Source organism: Hesperophylax consimilis, chromosome 14 (genome assembly GCF_061612785.1).
Source record: "Hesperophylax consimilis isolate HC1 chromosome 14, BYU_Hcon_1.0, whole genome shotgun sequence".
Classification (NCBI taxonomy): domain Eukaryota; kingdom Metazoa; phylum Arthropoda; class Insecta; order Trichoptera; family Limnephilidae; genus Hesperophylax; species Hesperophylax consimilis.
The window spans coordinates 7,492,637-7,510,639 of record NC_142849.1 but is presented as its reverse complement, the minus strand read 5'-3'; the positions used below and the strand labels follow the sequence as shown (position 1 = coordinate 7,510,639).

The 18,003-nt window shown below is 45.5% G+C and overlaps 2 protein-coding genes across 2 annotated transcripts in view; both read left to right on the top strand.

Annotated features, from left to right (window-relative positions):
* Positions 1–18,003, top strand: part of LOC149417841 (uncharacterized) — a 410,945-nt gene that overhangs the window by 143,451 nt on the left and 249,491 nt on the right. The window lies entirely within an intron of this gene.
* On the top strand, positions 9,054–15,290 carry LOC149417843 (uncharacterized). Its single transcript, XM_089639857.1, has 2 exons — positions 9,054–9,726; positions 10,075–15,290. The coding sequence occupies exons 1-2, from the start codon at positions 9,054–9,056 to the stop codon at positions 15,288–15,290; spliced, it is 5,889 nt and encodes a 1,962-aa protein (XP_089495983.1).

Genomic DNA, 18,003 nt, shown 5'->3' with positions numbered 1-18,003 from the left:
GAAGTCTAGGATGCATATTTTTTAATTTACTATTTTAATAGGTACCTACCTACTGTTAACAAAGCGTTTACACATTCTATCGCTGGCTTTAACGGTTGTTGCTCAACTTTTATCATTTAACTAGCGTAGTTTTTCCTTAGGGCATGGACATGATGTAACGCAAAATATAATGGCTTACATCAGTTCGCTTGATCAATAAATACCTACACAATTAAATAAACGCAAAGTCCCACATAACAAATCCCTTTTAAGTGCCAATGGTCCCTCACTCAACGTTTTGTAAAAAAGGACAGTTTCTTTGAAAATGTAAATCTGCTTTTCTGTAAAAAATTTTTGTCTACCAATTTGGGTAAGTGCTTCAACAACCTTTTTTGTACCAAAATTCGTAAGTTTTCGACAATACATTAACTTTTTTCAAAAAATCTCCTCAATGTTTGACATTCAATTTCGCCATTGTATGTCTCTTCATCGAAATTCCCAATTTCTTGAAAACTAAAAATTTTAGGTGTATCATTCATACATAGCCTGATAAATTGAGCCGTTCTTTTTATACCATTAAAACGTGGTTTTGTCGGGATAAACTGGAAATTTAATTTTGAGAAAAGTCTGTTGGGTATTATAGTTTTATCTCCATACCTACAGAGAAGCATTATGCGTTACAAATTTACATAGATAGAGAAAGAGAATAATCTCCGACAAGTTATTGTCATTTATTCTTGGTTTCAGTCGGTAGCTTATGAAATGGTCGCCCGAGACAATGTTCCCCGCGAACCACAAAGAGACATAAATATTAACTTATTATTTCTCCGCTGAGCTCTCTTCACTACTTGTGTTTCACTTATCTGGCTGATAGATGAATTGCGGAGGTTGTGTTAGATATTATTTTTTATTTTAAATAATTTGAGCGCTGCACTGTTCATAGGAACTACTAACGAAATTTAAAAAAAATGGACCGCTTAAGTGTTCATCGGAACTATTAATGAGATTTTAAATCTTCCGTAAGCTATCTATGAGTTGGGATTGAATTTTCGTTTAAGATCTGGTTGTCACTTCAAATAATCATTGATTCTCGACCTGTGCCAGCTTTTGAGTTGTGAGCCAATTAGCCGTCAAACATAACGGAAATGCTGTGAAAGCATTGTTGAAAAAGGTAAAAAAACATCGTAGAAATTGTCTGGTTTTATTTATAAGTGAGAAATTTTTTACTTGTAACGAAGGTATTTACTTGTAACGAAGTTTCCTTTCTTTGTCAACTTTCTCATGACAATATCGAAGAGTTTTAATTTGTTCTTCAAATTGCAAATTCTCTTTGTGACGTCTTTTTAATTTAAATAATATAAATAACTTTGTACATACAACTATTTTTAATTATTTTGTTTCAAAACCAAAATGTTTGAAAACCAGTGGTTTCTTCGTCAGGATAGTGAAACATAATAAAAACAAGAATAGACAAATTAGTAACCATACACAAAAATATTACAATGAGCGGTGATTAATGAGTAATTAGTATTATTTTTTTAAATGTTTAAAATTTGAAAAAAATAGGAAATAATTGAATTTGTGTACGTCTATACCAGAAACTTTTATAAAGTAACAAATTTATGTATTTAACAAAAATTTTTAATAATTACCACAACAGAACTGTTTATTATTTATTATTTTTTCTATTCTTATATTTGCTAATTTCCATCATCCCGACGAAGAAAACATTCTTTTTGAAACATGTCGATTATTTTAATTAAATAGTGGTGGGCATAAAGTAATAATTTTTATTTAAACATTTGAATCCGATGGGACACACACTTGTAGCGTCTCAGTAACAGCCTTAACCATAGTGCAATAGATAAGTCCATATTGCGAATGGCTTAGCCGTCCTTTAGAAAAACTTATAAAATTACTCAGTTTTGAAAATATTTCAAGCGGTGACCATGGTAAGCCATGTTTTGTCTTATCGGTTTCATTGTTGTGCTGTCTTCTCTGGAGTTATGTGGTCAAAAGCTTTCTGCTTACTGTATTATTCATTGCAACGCTCTGATCTTTGTGTTTACATTACTCTCACTTTACGTTGTACGAACATTCAGCGTTATAATTTGCTGAGCACAAATAATATCATAACGAGCCAGATAAGCTTAATGTAATACAGTAAAATACAACCAATGGACAAGATTTAACTAAAAAACTTACATTATTAAATTAATTAATTATTTCTTCCACTAAGTATTATTAGAAGTCGAAATTTATTTCAGTACAAACATTTTGGGACTAAATACCATGTATGTATTCCTCATTACCCAGAATACTAATGGAGGGAAATTTTTATACAGAGTCAGTGAATATCTTCATTGTATAACAAAACAAATACAAAAGATTATTATTTAGGCAGTTCGGATATAGATAAACCTACGCTTACAAGTCAAGGTTTTTTAGCGAAGCATAAAGGATAATAAATTATTATAAACAATAATTATTATCTTAAAATATGAAATAAATGCCTCAGACGGGAATTGAACCCGTAGCCTTCCGATTGCCAGTTGAGAGCGCTAAGCGACTATGCTACGTCGGCTTATTTAAACCCACCGAATAATTAAAAAAATACTAGTATTTTATTCAACAATTATTGCTTAATAGATCTTTTCACCCGGAAACAACGAATTTCGTATTTTTTCTTAGAAGATTATTTAATTTTATATGTGTCTTTCAGGCTTATAATTATTGTTTATAATAATTACTTATTTTGTTGTATTTTAAATAGGTAAATAGTTATCTTCCTAAGGATTGTATTCAAACCAAGCTTAAGCATTATTTTTTTAATTTTTTTCATTTTCTTTATTCATAAAAATATATTTGGATACAGGTTTTTTACATGCTTTTCGACTACCACACTAGACACATGTCCGTATTATGGCAATCAATCACATATTTTCGTTATTTATGTTTTATTCGAATTTTAGTTCTTCTGGTACTCGTAATTAGCCACACAACTTCATCGCTCCGTACATCAAAGATTTTTAACTGGATTTTTTTTTATACAGCAAAATTTTTACAATTCAAATGTAAAAGCTCCTAAAAAAGGTGTTAATAAATAAATAATTAAATAAATGGGTGAAACACCCTACATAGTTACAAATTAAGAAAAGTATTAATAAAAAAGTAATATTTAGAGATAATCACAAATTATCATAATCAGTGTGAAGATTAATTTTAGATACAAATGTCTTATTATGTAATTGGTTAAAAATTTCAAAGTAATTGAGAAACACGCTATTTTTGTTACATTTGATAATAATATATACACAATATAGCAGGTGCTGCCCAAATATAACGTGTTGTGTTATTTATTATATTTTGCAAAATAAAGCGATTGTTTGTGTATTAAAGTGTGACATAACATGTTTTAATTGATAAAATTTAGGCACGAAGTCTAAATCTATGTTGAAATGACTTATTACTCAACCAGCAAACTTTGTTGACTGCTGTAAATTTAAAAAGTCGATCGATTTTCCGCAATATGCCTGCAAAACGTCGGTCATATTCTAAAATTTATGAAATAATAATCATCTTGAGTTGCAGATGTCTGTAATCTCAAAAGGGTTGTTTTAATTTGTTAACTTGTGGTTAAATGGTATTAACGTTTCATCCAAATCCAGTAAAAAAACTTTTTTTAATTATTTGAAACACGCGGCCCTGGCGATTGGATTAAACGAAACATGAAAGGCTGAGGTTTTATTGTTTTAGGGCATAAGGGATTAATACAAAATTCTGTGGAATGCCAAAATTGAAAGTACACAAGGATTTAATACCAGAAGTTTGTTTTTTCAAGGCAGTAAGTAGCTTCCAGCTATTTCGGTTGGGAGATGTCTTGTTGTTTTATGTGGCCGCCATAGTTTGGAAATAAAATGAAATAGGTCGTTTGTGTTTCTTGCGAAATGTCTTTTTTTAACCGTGATATATTTAATACGAATTTCAGATTGAGGGCTGAGCTGAGCAATCCGTTCGGTGTTGTAATAATTTAGGCCACTATGAAGGATATAAATAACATAGTAAATAGGAAAAATCTCAAAATACAAATTGGTAGGAGATATTTACCTCAAAACAGGCTTGTCATTGTATAGTGAGGTTATAAATTCTAACGTAAAAAAGTTAGGATGTATTTCTATACAATAAACAATATCGAGATATTTTAACGCGGAACCAGGCAGTGATTTTGTAACTGCTGTAGGAACAGCTTCCCAACTGCTCCCAACCATCTAGAGACAGTGAGACCATGGCATCCCCAATAATTGGGGTATGTTGTGAAGCTAAATGTAGAGGGAGGGGAAGGAGATGGGATAGGTGAACCTAAGGAAGTACCTGACTATTCAGATCTCATCACCAAACACGGCAAAAGCAAGGAAGGTTTCGATTCTGAATGGTGGCCTTTCACCAGGGCGATACTGAAAGTATCTACTACTTTGGAAATAAATTATGAAATAACACAAATTAAATTTACTTGCGCACGCCGGCATTTGAATCCGCGACCTTCGGCCGTTTTATCAGGCTATATAGACCGGTCAGTGGTTGAGTGGGCATAGCGCTTGGGTCTCACCCGAGCGTCGCGTGTTCGATTCCTCGGCTGGCTAAGTCCTCCATCACAACACAAGCAACATTTTCGGCTTTCTGTGGTGGTAGTAGGAGATTTTCAAACATTGTTGGGTTATTCGTAACCCGGGAATGTTTGTCTTTCTTTAAAAAAAAAAAAAAAAAATATGGCGACGAACGGACTGAAATTTTGTAATCGTACTAAGAATTATGGTGTGAAGTGGACTTAATGAAAAGAATTGTGTAAAGTAGCATTTCAATTTAAACATCATCATTCTTGCGAGCATAATAAATGCACGGCTTGGGTTCGAACTTTGAAAGCCATTTTCACAGACTCTATGGCGTCGTTCGGACTGACATTTATAGATCGTTCTCGGAATAATGTCTGAAGAAGATTCAATAACAAAATTATTACGGACATAAATGCAAGGCTTGGGCTATGTATCGTACCCATAGATAATTAAAATGAGTATCACAAAGCAGGGTCTTAAATTGGGTTGCTACGAATATGTATTGTCGGAAGAACAGTTATTTTTAAATGGTTCAAAGTGTCACCACGTCATATTCACAAGATATTTCAAAACAATGTGCCATATATTATGATATCATAACAATTGATGTATAACGATTGATGTATAACAATTGATGTATAACAATTGATGTTTAACAATTAATGCATAACAATTTATGTATAACACTTGATGTAGAACAATTGATGTATAACAATTAATGTATAACAATGTATGTATAAAAATTGATGTATAAAATTTTAGCTAAGGTTAGGTTAAATATGACCTGCATAAGCTAACCACATTATTAATATCGAATTTCAATAAAAAAAAATTTTCATGAATTCTTCTGAATTTTCTTCATCTTCTAATTTAAATCCCAGTTTTTTTTTTCAAATGTCTTTTTCAGTTTGTATTTTTCAAAGCCCGCCAAATCCGTCAAAATCTGGAGAGGTACGCGTGACGTCGTAAGTACCTCGGTTTGGTCGGTTAACACTAAGGTCAATTCCACTAGGGTCGGTATGATCCCGATTTAAATATTTGCCATAATTTCCAAATAAAATTAATTCTTTTTAAATAATTTGTACACGATTTTTGTGTGCGAATCTACGAAGAGTTATTTCACACAAAAATGTCCGCATTATTAATGCACACCGCCGACCGACCATGAGGTAGCCATTAAAATTTTTGTCAGAGATCGCCAACCAATGACATGGAGTTTAACTCTATTTCGGTTTATTATGACGATTTATTGATTCTACGTACAATAATATATAATAAACCTTATATATTCAGAATCAGTATTTGTTTATCTATATCAGTCATTACCAAAGTGGTCTATATTGACCCCGGAGCTATCAAGTATCAAATCCTCATACAAATCCATGGACATAAAAAATGGGTAAAAAAGGTTTGGGAGCCTCTGAACTATATGAATATGATATTTTTAAGCCATAATATTCTTATGTTCCTTTTTGCGGTATTTTGTGAGACATTTTTACATTACCACCACACAAGAGGCCCGGAGGAAAATAATTTACCTCAGGGCCTATGTCATCTTTGGGGATGCTATGTGGAGGGTATTTATTGAGGAAAGGAAGTTTTGGGAAAGTAAAATGAGAGGGTTCACTGGTGATATAGGGATCAATGTGTCCATGAGTGACGGAAGTGGGGACTTGGGGTGACCTATGGCAGAGGTGTTAGTTTTCCAATAAATGGTTCCCGGGGCGGCGGTACCCATACCCACTTCCCAAACTGATGGGAGTGGGGAAATAAATGGGAAAGCTGAAGGATGGGAAGTGAAAAATTACATTATAACACGTTTACATTCTTGTTCACATTAGAACCGAAGAACTGTGGCCTAATTAGGAGAACACTGAAATAAGATCAGAAAAAGATGGGAACAGATTTTTCTTATCCTTCTTCTCTTAGAAGACTTTTCCGCTAAAAAACTTTGATATTAAAGTATGTAGGTTAAGATTTAGAGATAAAAACAACTTTTTTTTAAATCTGTCTTCTCTAAAAAGACTTTACGTAAAAGCGAATTCAGTGAGTCTTTGCAAGTTTGTCATAACCGTTTTCTCATTACAACACACAACCTCTTAAAACTTGTAGCAAATTAAACCATCGCCGGTAGAGGGTTCCAAGTAGCAGTTGAGTAGGGACCAGGTAACTAGAGGTAAAAAGATCTCTCACCTTCCGCAAAACAAAACTTCCTCAATCAGAGCAAATGAGCCAACTTTTCCAGATACTTGGCTTTTAAAGACGAACGAAGTTCGATATGTGTTTTAGTTTTCTAAGAAATAACGTTCTCACGAAAAATAGTATTACATACACTTATTTATTTATTGGAGAATATATTACATAAGCATTATAATGGTCGTAGAAATTTTAAATTACGTAGGGCTTATTAATTGCTTACTGGCTATTTTTTCAGCTGTATCCAGGATCCATTGTTTCTTCCGCGTGGTTTGAATATAATTATCTTATTTCATATAAATAAAGTATTTCATATAAATAAAGTATTTCGAATAAATAAGTATTTCATATAAATACTACATATTAAAGTTTAAATTTAAGCCTAATAACAAAGTTCATCGTCGTAGACCTACTGGATCCGAACGGGATTGGGTTGGGATTCTAGGGCAGTGTTCACAACAACAAAAAAGGTGGTGGGTCGGGTTTTTAAGGTTACCGATCTCTCCACTTGAGGGATGAGATAGCAAAAATGTTTCTTCGATGCGCAGGTGTAATGAAATTTATATTTTATTTGAGTGAAGAAGAAGAAAAACGTATATGTTTGATTTTTAAAGAGTATTTACCTATATTGCATCATATTTTGATTGGATACAAGAGTAATCGAGTGTAATATTCGAAGATGTGATCGAATTTGCTAAGGTCGAAAATTTATCAATAATACTATTTTGCAGGCACCCCAGTTTGCCCCCAAGGTCAATGATAATATTTGAATAACTCTCTCACGTTCACGAGATATATGGAAAGCAATAACATAATATTACAGGCCATAAATAAAGGAATACTTTCTGCAGTCAAAGGTTTAGTCTTCGCACGTAGTCTGGGAACAAATCTACTAAACGTATTGATGCATCTATCATGTCACATTTTTAGTACCTAAATAAATCGACTTTCGATAGTGTTTAGTTAGTTAATTAAAATGAAGTAGAAATTTTCGTCGATAATTTATATGGATTCAGAAACAAATGTTCTGCTATTGCTAAAAAATATGTTGCACTGATTATATTATGTATTACTTGCGTCTCTATTTGTGTCTCTTGTGTCTCTATTTGTGTCCCTATTTGTGCTTCTATCTGTGTCTCTTGTGTCTCTATTTGTGTCCCTATTTGTGCTTCTATCTGTGTCTCGTGTGTCTCTATTTGTGTCCCTATTTGTGCTTCTATCTGTGTCTCGTGTGTCTCTATTTGTGTCCCTATTTGTGCTTCTATCTGTGTCTCGTGTGTCTCTATTTGTGTCTCTTTTGGCTCTTACTTCTCTGTACTGTGACGGACGTACTGCTCCGGGCTCGGCCGCGGTCACCCACGATTAAGATAAATATAGAATTGTGGAATAAAATTAAATGAATCCTAACTGTCCTAAAGAAATAAAATTGTATAAAATGTATGTAATAATGTAAAGATGTAAATGTATGAAGCAATGTAAAATGAAAATCTTATCAATAAATGAAACGTCGGAGCTTGGATAGAGGTATACGGGCAGAGAAGTATTGTTAGAGCTGGTACAATCATGAGATCATTTAATTCGGGCACGATTATTAGAGTCGTGCTTATACGAGAGGGAACGTTCGGCCCCGGCCCGAAGCAAGGGGCCGTGCGCCGTCGTGGCGTGCGAGGTGCTTCGCCGTCAGAACGTTCCCCAAGCGCGATTCTGAAGATCGTGTCTGAACAAAGAGAGGCCGTGGTCGCGTTCGACCACGAGCCCGAAATTACCGGCCGAGAGGCGGTAGCCAACCCGGCGGCGAGCCGCGGGCGCGCCACAAACACGGGCTTCGATTCCAGGAATCAAAGAGAAAGCGGGCCCGTGTGAGCGTCGCTCAGCCAGCGAAGGCCGCCGGGGTCCTATAAAACGGGCAACGGTCCCTTGAAAAATTAGATATCCAGCAACCACCACCAGCTCTACACTTCTCTCTGCTCTGCCTTCTACCTCGCTCCGACTTCTGACTCTACTCGCCTTCTCTTCTTCTTCTGACCCTCGCCTCACCCCGGACCTCTCTGCCCCTACGAAAGACCCGGACTCTACAGCAAGGACGAGTACTAGCATCGGACCAGCTACAACGGCTACAGAGACGCCCCGTTCTACCCCTCCACGCCACTGAAGGAAGGCATCACACGCCTCCACGGATTGGGATCACCGCCCTGTTTACAGTCTTGTGTGTCACACATTACGTCTGGCACATAAGTGGTCCTTCGCCGCCGGATCTCTCCGTGGAAGATGTCACCTTCACTGCGCTCTGGGAAGAACAGCGCTGACGGGGACTCATCGCAAGGAAGCGATGATCCCACACCAACCGGGGCGGCCGCAGCCGCGCCCCCCGGACTCCGGCCTACCGCCCCCCTGGCCCCCTCTGACCCCCAAGCGGAACTTCTGGCTGGCCCCTCCGACGCGTCACCACCACAGACGCCCCCTGCCATGGCCGACGCCTCGTCGAGAAGCGAAGCTTCGAGCGAGGACACGCTCCGGCAGGTGAAGCTCGAGCTACGAGCTGAGAGGCGGCGCGACCAGAAGCTGCAGGAGGACAGCGCCCGACAGATTGCCGAATTGATCGCCACGCTGAAGGGCCTCCCGCGGACCGCTTCCCCTGCAGCCTGGCAACCGGAGACGCACGCCCCAGCTCCACGGGCGGAGTACCCGATGACGGCGGCGCCATCTAGCGGCTTCGGGCGAGATCCGGACTACGCAGCGGAGACGCGCGCCCCAGCTCCACGGGCGGAGTACCGGACGACGGCGGCGCCATCTAGCGGCTTCGGGCGAGACCCGGACCACGCAGCGGAGACGCGCGCCACAGCTCCACGGGCAGAGTACCCACCGACGGCGGCGCCATCTAGCGGCCTCGGGCGGAACCTGGGCTACTCAGCGGAGACACACACCGCTGCGCCGCGTCCTGGCTACTCAGCGGAGGCGCACACCACTGCGCCGCGCCCTGGCTACTCAGCGGAGACGCACACCGCTGCGCCGCGTCCTGGCTACTCAGCGGAGGCGCACACCACTGCGCCGCGTCCTGGCTACTCAGCGGAGGCGCACACCACTGCGCCGCGCCCTGGCTACTCAGCGGAGACACACACCACTGCGCCGCGTCCTGGCTACTCAGCGGAGACGCACACCACTGCGCCGCGTCCTGGCCACTCAGCGGAGACGCACACCACTGCGCCGCGTCCTGGCCACTCAGCGGAGACGCACACCACTGCGCCGCGTCCTGGCTACTCAGCGGAGGCGCAAACCACTGGCCATGCAGTGAGGGCTCAAACCGGGACGGACAACCAGGCGGTGCATCCACTCACGGACGGCGCTTCCCCAGGCGTCGCGACGCTGCGAGGTGGGCCGGAGCCGCAGTATGGCTATCCCGGTGTGACCCGCGGGCCCGCCCAGTTCCCAGCATTTCCCCCGAGTGCAGACTCGCCACCGCAGCCCCACATGGACGGATACGGGGCGTTCAACCGCGCAGACGAGGCAGCAAGGCAGACGCGGGACTGGGTGAACCAGGGGAGTGTCCCTCTCGCCCAGGTGACGGCCATGTTTGCCGACGCCCTCCGGCAGTCCCAGGCCGGCGGTACACCCCGCTCCCACCCCGAGGATGAGCGGATGGCGTCGCTCATCGCCCGGCAGTCCAGCGCCAAGGACCTGCCGCCTTACGCGGGCGACGCCATAGAGTGGCAGGCCTGGAAGGCACAGTTCCTGCAGTCGACGGCTACCTGCGGGATGACGGCGGCCGAGAATTTGATGCGGCTGCAGCGTGCCTTGAAGGGAAAGGCGCGCGAAGCCGTCAGCCCTCTCCTACTGGACCCGGCGCAGGTGCCAGAAATCATGGACGTCCTGGAGCACCGATTTGGGGGCGCGCACTCCATCGCCACTGTCATGTTTGACAAAATACGGCGGCTGACTCGGCTGCCGGAGGATGCGTCTACCGAAGCTCTGGTAGAGTTCTCCGGGGCGGTACAGAACGTGGTCGCCTCACTGGGAAATCTGAGGAGCGACTACCTCTCCAACCCCGCCCTACTCAGCGAGATCGCGTCGAAGATGCCTCTCGCCCTCCGCCTCTCATGGTTGGACAGGGTGGCCGACCAGGCCCAGGCCGCCACCGTGGTGCAGCTCGCCGGGTTCCTGAAGCGGCTGACCAACGCGGTGCCGCGGTCGGGCCTCACCGATAGCGGCCGAGCAGCGCGTCCGAGCATGGCCGAGCATCCGCGGGCCGCCCGCCCGCACCGCGACAACGTTTTCGTTACCGACGAGCGGCCGGAACCCCGCAGTGAAGTGAAGTGCACACTGTGCAAAGACGCTACGCACAAGTTATTCCGGTGCCCCAAGTTCACGAGTGAAACAGTGGGTGCGCGATGGGAGTTGGTGAAAGGGGCCCGGATATGTTTTAAGTGCTTGGACGGTGTGCACCAAACTAAAACGTGTAAATACCGTGTCAACTGCGGGGTGGGAACGTGCCGGGTTCCCCACCATCGCCTACTGCACGACGCCGCTTACGCTCGCGGCCCCGAGGCGCAGACAGTGACAAACACCTGGGACCAATCGGGAAAGGTGCTGCTTAAAGTGTTACCTGTGACATTGTGCGGCCCCGGGGGCCAAGTGACCGTGCACGCGCTGCTCGACGAGGGCTCGACGGTGACCGTCGTTGACGCCGAAGTGGCAGACATTGTTGGGGCCGCGGGGCCGATCCGCGGCCTGCGCATTCACGGCGCCAACGGCATGTGTTCGTCGGATGCCAAGTCGCAGCGGGTCAAGTTGTCAGTGCGCGGTGACGGCTGTGAATACGCGATGGTGGCTCACACAGTGTCCGACCTAGACCTCCCGCGACAAACAGTGGCCGGCCGCCGGCAAGTGAAACCACGGCTATTAATCGGCCAGGACAATGTTCATTTGATCGTGTCACGGGAGGTCCAAGAAGAGGATGGCGGCCGCATGACGTCGCGGACGGCGCTCGGCTGGATTCAACATGGGGGCACCCGGCGGGACGTGGATAGCGGTACCACGCTAAACGTGATCGGCGAGACGGCTGAAATGGGCGAAATCAGCGAGCTCATACGAAGGCACTTTTCCGTTGACTCGCTGGGCGTGACCGCAGTCAGCCGGGTGTCCGCCGACATACGCCGCGCCGAGCGCATAATGGAACAAACAACGCGCCCGCTGGACTCGGGTCGGTGGGAGACCGGGCTGCTGTGGAGAGAGGACGACGTGTGGCTGCCCGACAACCGGCAGTGCGCCGTAAACCGCCTCAACGCCCTCGAGAAGCGCTTGAAAAGCGACCCCGAACTGGCGGCAGCGTACGCGGCCAAAATTTCGCACCTGATAGAGCGCGGGTACGCAGTAAAGGTACCCGACGCCGAGGCTAGCGTACCGTCACGGCGGAGGTGGTACCTGCCCCACTTCGCGGTCACCAACCCGAACAGCCCCGGGAAATTGCGAGTTGTTTTTGACGCCGCCAGCCGCTGCCGGGGAACCTCCTTGAACGACCGGCTGTTAACCGGGCCCGACCTGCTGTCATCCCTGTTGGGCAACCTGTTGAGGTTCCGGGAGGGCAAGATCGCCATAGCCGCCGACATAGAGGAGATGTTCCTCCGCATCAAAATAAAAGCGGAGGACCAAATAGCGCAATACTTCTTATGGCGAGCCGGCCCACTAGAGGCAGCGACCACATACAAGCTGTCCTCAATGATGTTTGGGGCCACTTGCTCTCCCAGCAGCGCGCAATATGTCCGCAACAGGGTGGCCGACCAAGGCGCCGCAGAATTCCCCGCCACCGCCGCAGCAGTGCGTTCTAAATTCTACATGGACGACTACCTGGACGCCGCCGATTCCGTGAGCGAGGCTGCGGCGCTGGTACAAGGCGTCAGCACCCTCCTATCCCGGGGAGGCTTCCACCTGGCAAGCTGGGCCTCCAACGCACCCGCTGCAATCCAAAGCGTGCCGGCAGAGAAGAGGGCCAAGGCGGCCATAGCCATCAGCAGCGGCGCCTGTGAAACCGAGAAGGTGCTCGGCCTGTCGTGGGATCCCGTCAACGATACATTCATGTATGAGTTCAAGGAGACGGAGAAGGCCGAGCTCATCCGGCACCCAACCAAGAGGCAGCTGCTGAGCACGGTCATGAGGGTGTTTGACCCCGTGGGCTTCGTGGCCTGCCTCACGGTGCGGTCAAAAATTCTCCTGCAGGATGTCTGGAGGTCCAGCGTCGGCTGGGATGAGCGCATCCACGAGGCGCACGCAGCAAGGTGGGCCGAGTGGATCAAAATGCTCCAAGGCCTGAGCATCCGCATACCGCGGCGTTGCCTGCTGAGCAAGGCCCACTCCTTCGCTCTACACCTCTTCTGCGATGCGTCTGAGGCAGCCTGCTGTACCGTGGCCTATCTAGTGGAGACTACGGGAGAGGGAAGCAGCACCGCCACATTTTTGTCCAGCAAGTGCAAGGTGGCACCGCTGAAACCGCTCTCCATTCCCCGCCTCGAGCTGCAGGCTGCGCTCATGGCTGCCCGCCTGGCTGACACTCTTCGAAGGGAATGCCAGGCTCCTATCACCTCCACCTCATACTGGACTGACTCCACCACGGTGCTGTGCTGGCTCCGTACGGACCCCCGCAGCTACTCAACCTTTGTGGCAAACAGGTTGGGGGAGATTGACGAGCTGTGCGACATCGCCAGCTGGCGCTGGGTCCCAACCAAGCTGAACCCAGCCGACATCGGAACCCGGGACCTGGAGGAACCGGACCTCACCCAGAGTGGAAGGTGGTTCACCGGCCCTTCCTTCCTGACAGCGCCGAGTAACCAATGGCCCCAGGAACGGCAGAGCCAACAGCCGGGTGACGAGATTTTGGAAAGGCGGCCAAATTTTGTGGGCCTTACTCTCGCCGTGGAGGACGGGCTGCCCTCCATCCTGCGGTTCTCGTCCTGGAACCGATTGATCCGGGCCACAGCATGGATGCTGCGGTTCATTCGGCGATGCCACCAGGGACCCGCTAGGCCAGCCGAGGGCCCCCTAGTCCTGCAGGAGCTCCGGGCCGCAGAATGGCGGTGGATAAGGCACTCCCAGGGAGCAACCTTTGGAGCAGAGCTACGCCAGCTCCACTCGGGGCAGGCCGTGCCCAGCAGCAGTCGCCTCGTCTCCCTCGCACCCCACATCCACAACGGGGTGCTCAGAATGGGCTCGAGAGTCAAGGGAGTGAAGGGAGTACCCGAGTCACCCATAATCCTGGACGGTGGTGACAGCTACACCCGGCTGCTTGTGCAACAATACCACACCCGAGCCGATCATGCGAGTGTGGAGACGACGATGGCCGAACTGCGCACCAGCTTCCACATCTTAAAGCTGCGCTCAGTTCTCCGCCGCATAAAACACATGTGCCCCGCTTGTAAAATGCGGCGGGGCAAGCCGTCTCCCCCGATGATGGCACCCCTACCAGCATCCCGGCTTGCACGGCATGTGCGGCCCTTCACCAACTGTGGGATGGACTACTTTGGGCCCCTGGAGGTAACCATCGGGCGCCGGAAGGAAAAGCGATACGTCGCCCTCTTCACGTGCCTATCGACGAGGGCGGTGCATCTGGAGTTGGCCACCGCACTAAGTGCCGACTCTGCCATAATGGCAATTCAAAGAATGTCGGCAAGGCGAGGCCAGCCGGCGACCCTGATGTCCGACAACGGAACCAACTTCCACGGCGCGGACAAGGAACTGAGGGACGCCGTGGAAGACATCTGTCGGGACCCAAGGGTCCAAAACTATGCGACCACCCAAGGGATGGAGTGGAGCTTCATCCCGCCCCGCAGTCCCCACATGGGGGGAGCTTGGGAGCGGCTCGTACGCTCTGTTAAGCGGGCGCTCTCAGCTACGCTCAAGGCGAGAGCGCCAAGAGAGGAGACCCTCCTAACGGCGCTGGCTGAAGCGGAGTACACCGTTAACTCCCGACCGCTCACCCACCTATCGGTCGACCCCAGAGACGAGGAACCGCTGACGCCCAATCACTTCCTCATGGGCTCAACGGGGAGGCGGCCCCACCTGGCCATGTACGGGGCGGCCGAGGAAGAGGTCTGCCTCAGGAAGCAGTGGAGGATCGGCCAACAGCTCGCGGACATGTTTTGGAGGCGTTGGGTCCGCGAGTATCTGCCTACTCTCGCCGCCAGGAAGCAGTGGCAGCAGCCAGTGCAGCCCCTACAAAAGGACGACCTGGTGCTGATTGCGGACCCGGCGCTGCCCCGCAACAGCTGGCCACGGGGACGGATCCTCGAGGCCACTCCAGCCCCGGACGGACAGGTCAGGACCGTGAAGGTCAAAACCAGCACGGGGACCTATGTCAGACCGGCAGTTAAGATCGCGGTCCTCCTGCCGGCCTGTGATCCCGCCTCCAAGGACACATACAAAGGACCTGTCCAGACGCCGCCCCGACGAACTCGCCACCTCAGGGGGACTGGACGCCGGGGACCACGCCGCACCAAGTCGCAGCACGCCTCCCGCTAAAATGGGTGTAGCCGAGCTCCACGGGGGGAGTGTGACGGACGTACTGCTCCGGGCTCGGCCGCGGTCACCCACGATTAAGATAAATATAGAATTGTGGAATAAAATTAAATGAATCCTAACTGTCCTAAAGAAATAAAATTGTATAAAATGTATGTAATAATGTAAAGATGTAAATGTATGAAGCAATGTAAAATGAAAATCTTATCAATAAATGAAACGTCGGAGCTTGGATAGAGGTATACGGGCAGAGAAGTATTGTTAGAGCTGGTACAATCATGAGATCATTTAATTCGGGCACGATTATTAGAGTCGTGCTTATACGAGAGGGAACGTTCGGCCCCGGCCCGAAGCAAGGGGCCGTGCGCCGTCGTGGCGTGCGAGGTGCTTCGCCGTCAGAACGTTCCCCAAGCGCGATTCTGAAGATCGTGTCTGAACAAAGAGAGGCCGTGGTCGCGTTCGACCACGAGCCCGAAATTACCGGCCGAGAGGCGGTAGCCAACCCGGCGGCGAGCCGCGGGCGCGCCACAAACACGGGCTTCGATTCCAGGAATCAAAGAGAAAGCGGGCCCGTGTGAGCGTCGCTCAGCCAGCGAAGGCCGCCGGGGTCCTATAAAACGGGCAACGGTCCCTTGAAAAATTAGATATCCAGCAACCACCACCAGCTCTACACTTCTCTCTGCTCTGCCTTCTACCTCGCTCCGACTTCTGACTCTACTCGCCTTCTCTTCTTCTTCTGACCCTCGCCTCACCCCGGACCTCTCTGCCCCTACGAAAGACCCGGACTCTACAGCAAGGACGAGTACTAGCATCGGACCAGCTACAACGGCTACAGAGACGCCCCGTTCTACCCCTCCACGCCACTGAAGGAAGGCATCACACGCCTCCACGGATTGGGATCACCGCCCTGTTTACAGTCTTGTGTGTCACACATTACGTCTGGCACACTGTACTATAATTCGTTATTTTTATTTTTTGTACATTTTAATCTTTATTTAGCGTAAGAAAATGAATACACCCTACGTCTAATTAAATTTGTGTAATTGTTTTACCTAATCGTATATTAAATGAGTTTTTATAACTGGATTGTTCTCACGTAAGTAAAGATCGTCTGTATAAACCCAGAATAAATAAATAAAATGATTAGTTAGTTGGGCAAAGTTCAGTATTTGAATTTAGGTAATTGTATTTTCAAATTAAATATCATGTATTTTATATAAGCTTAACTGGAAAGACATTTTTTCTGTGTTTTTTCAATAAAGCCCGTAAGCTTTAGATGTGGATGAAGCGTACTACAAAAATACGTATAATTGTAATACAATTATTTTGTACAAAATAAATTAAAAATAGGTATATGACATCTCACAGGACGTGATATATTTTAATTGTATGTATGAACAAACACTACAAACAACTAACGGAACTAACTATATACTTACGCTTCATAAAGTCGCCAATCGGGTAGTATATAGCTATGGGGGTTTCGGATCACAAGGGCGTATTTTCAAAAACATAGTTTGTAGATAAACGCAAATAAAGATTAAAATTCTCATATATACCCTACTGTATCTCTCGAACGGCTCTATATATGAGATAGAGCTTCCTGTCACAAATAAATATGATTATGGCATTACCGAAACCAAGCTTAACTCAAAACACCAGTGTTGGTAGGAAGGCCCTTGTAATCCTAAGTCCCAGTTAGTAATCTTAGTTTTTTGAAGTGTTTTTTTTTTCAATAAAGATAGATGAGGTCATGTTAGATTTAAAAACTGACGTTTAATTTATTTTTACAGTATAATTACTATTACAAAACAGCTTCGACAAAAGCAAAATTTCGTTATGGATCGCGAGTATTTTAGAAGTATGCTCGATCAGCATCTGAAGCTTAAGCGTTTTAGTGAAAACACATAGAAAAAATGTGTTGCAAAGATATTGTTAATTATTATAACGTCTTTTCCATACGTTTTTAAAGTCTCCTATGTGTAATTTAAAATTTATTTAAGTGTGTTAAAATGATGGAAACAGTTTTCAAACAATAAAATAGTTTCATAAGTAACTTAAAATTCCCTTATTGTGGCGTCATTGTAATTTAAATAAAATAAATAACTTTGTATTCTCCGCTATTTAATCAAAAGAATCGACATGTTACAAAATCAATAGTTTCTTACTTTTATCCCGACGAAGACTATTTTGTTTATGATTCGATTAGTGTGACATTTATATTTTTAATTACTATGATTTTGATTTAACAGAAAATTGATTTACGATTTTTTCGTCATTGCTTGCATAATTAAAATTAATATGATATTCTGACAATATATGTATTGTCAGAAAAGTAAATGGCTAGCCCCCGCATTCAGAATTTCTGGATATTCTGACAATATATAGTTAGCCCCCGCATTCCGAAAGTAACCGCATGCCCTGAAAATTATTAAGTTCTGTTATTTAACGTGTTACAGGTACGAAAAATTCACAGTGATTCTTTAAATGCAACATCAGCGTTTTACGAGAGATTTTTTCTTTATTTTATGAGTCGTGTTTTATTAAATATTTTTATTTCTCTTTTTAATATTAGAGCGCTCCCTCTAAAATCCGCATTTACGTATCTTCCTTTCAAATCATATTCTTCTTCTCTTTGAGCGTTAACTACGGAACATTAAGTCGCCATGTAATTTGGTAATGGCATTTAGGTTATTTATGGGTTTATACAGTTTCG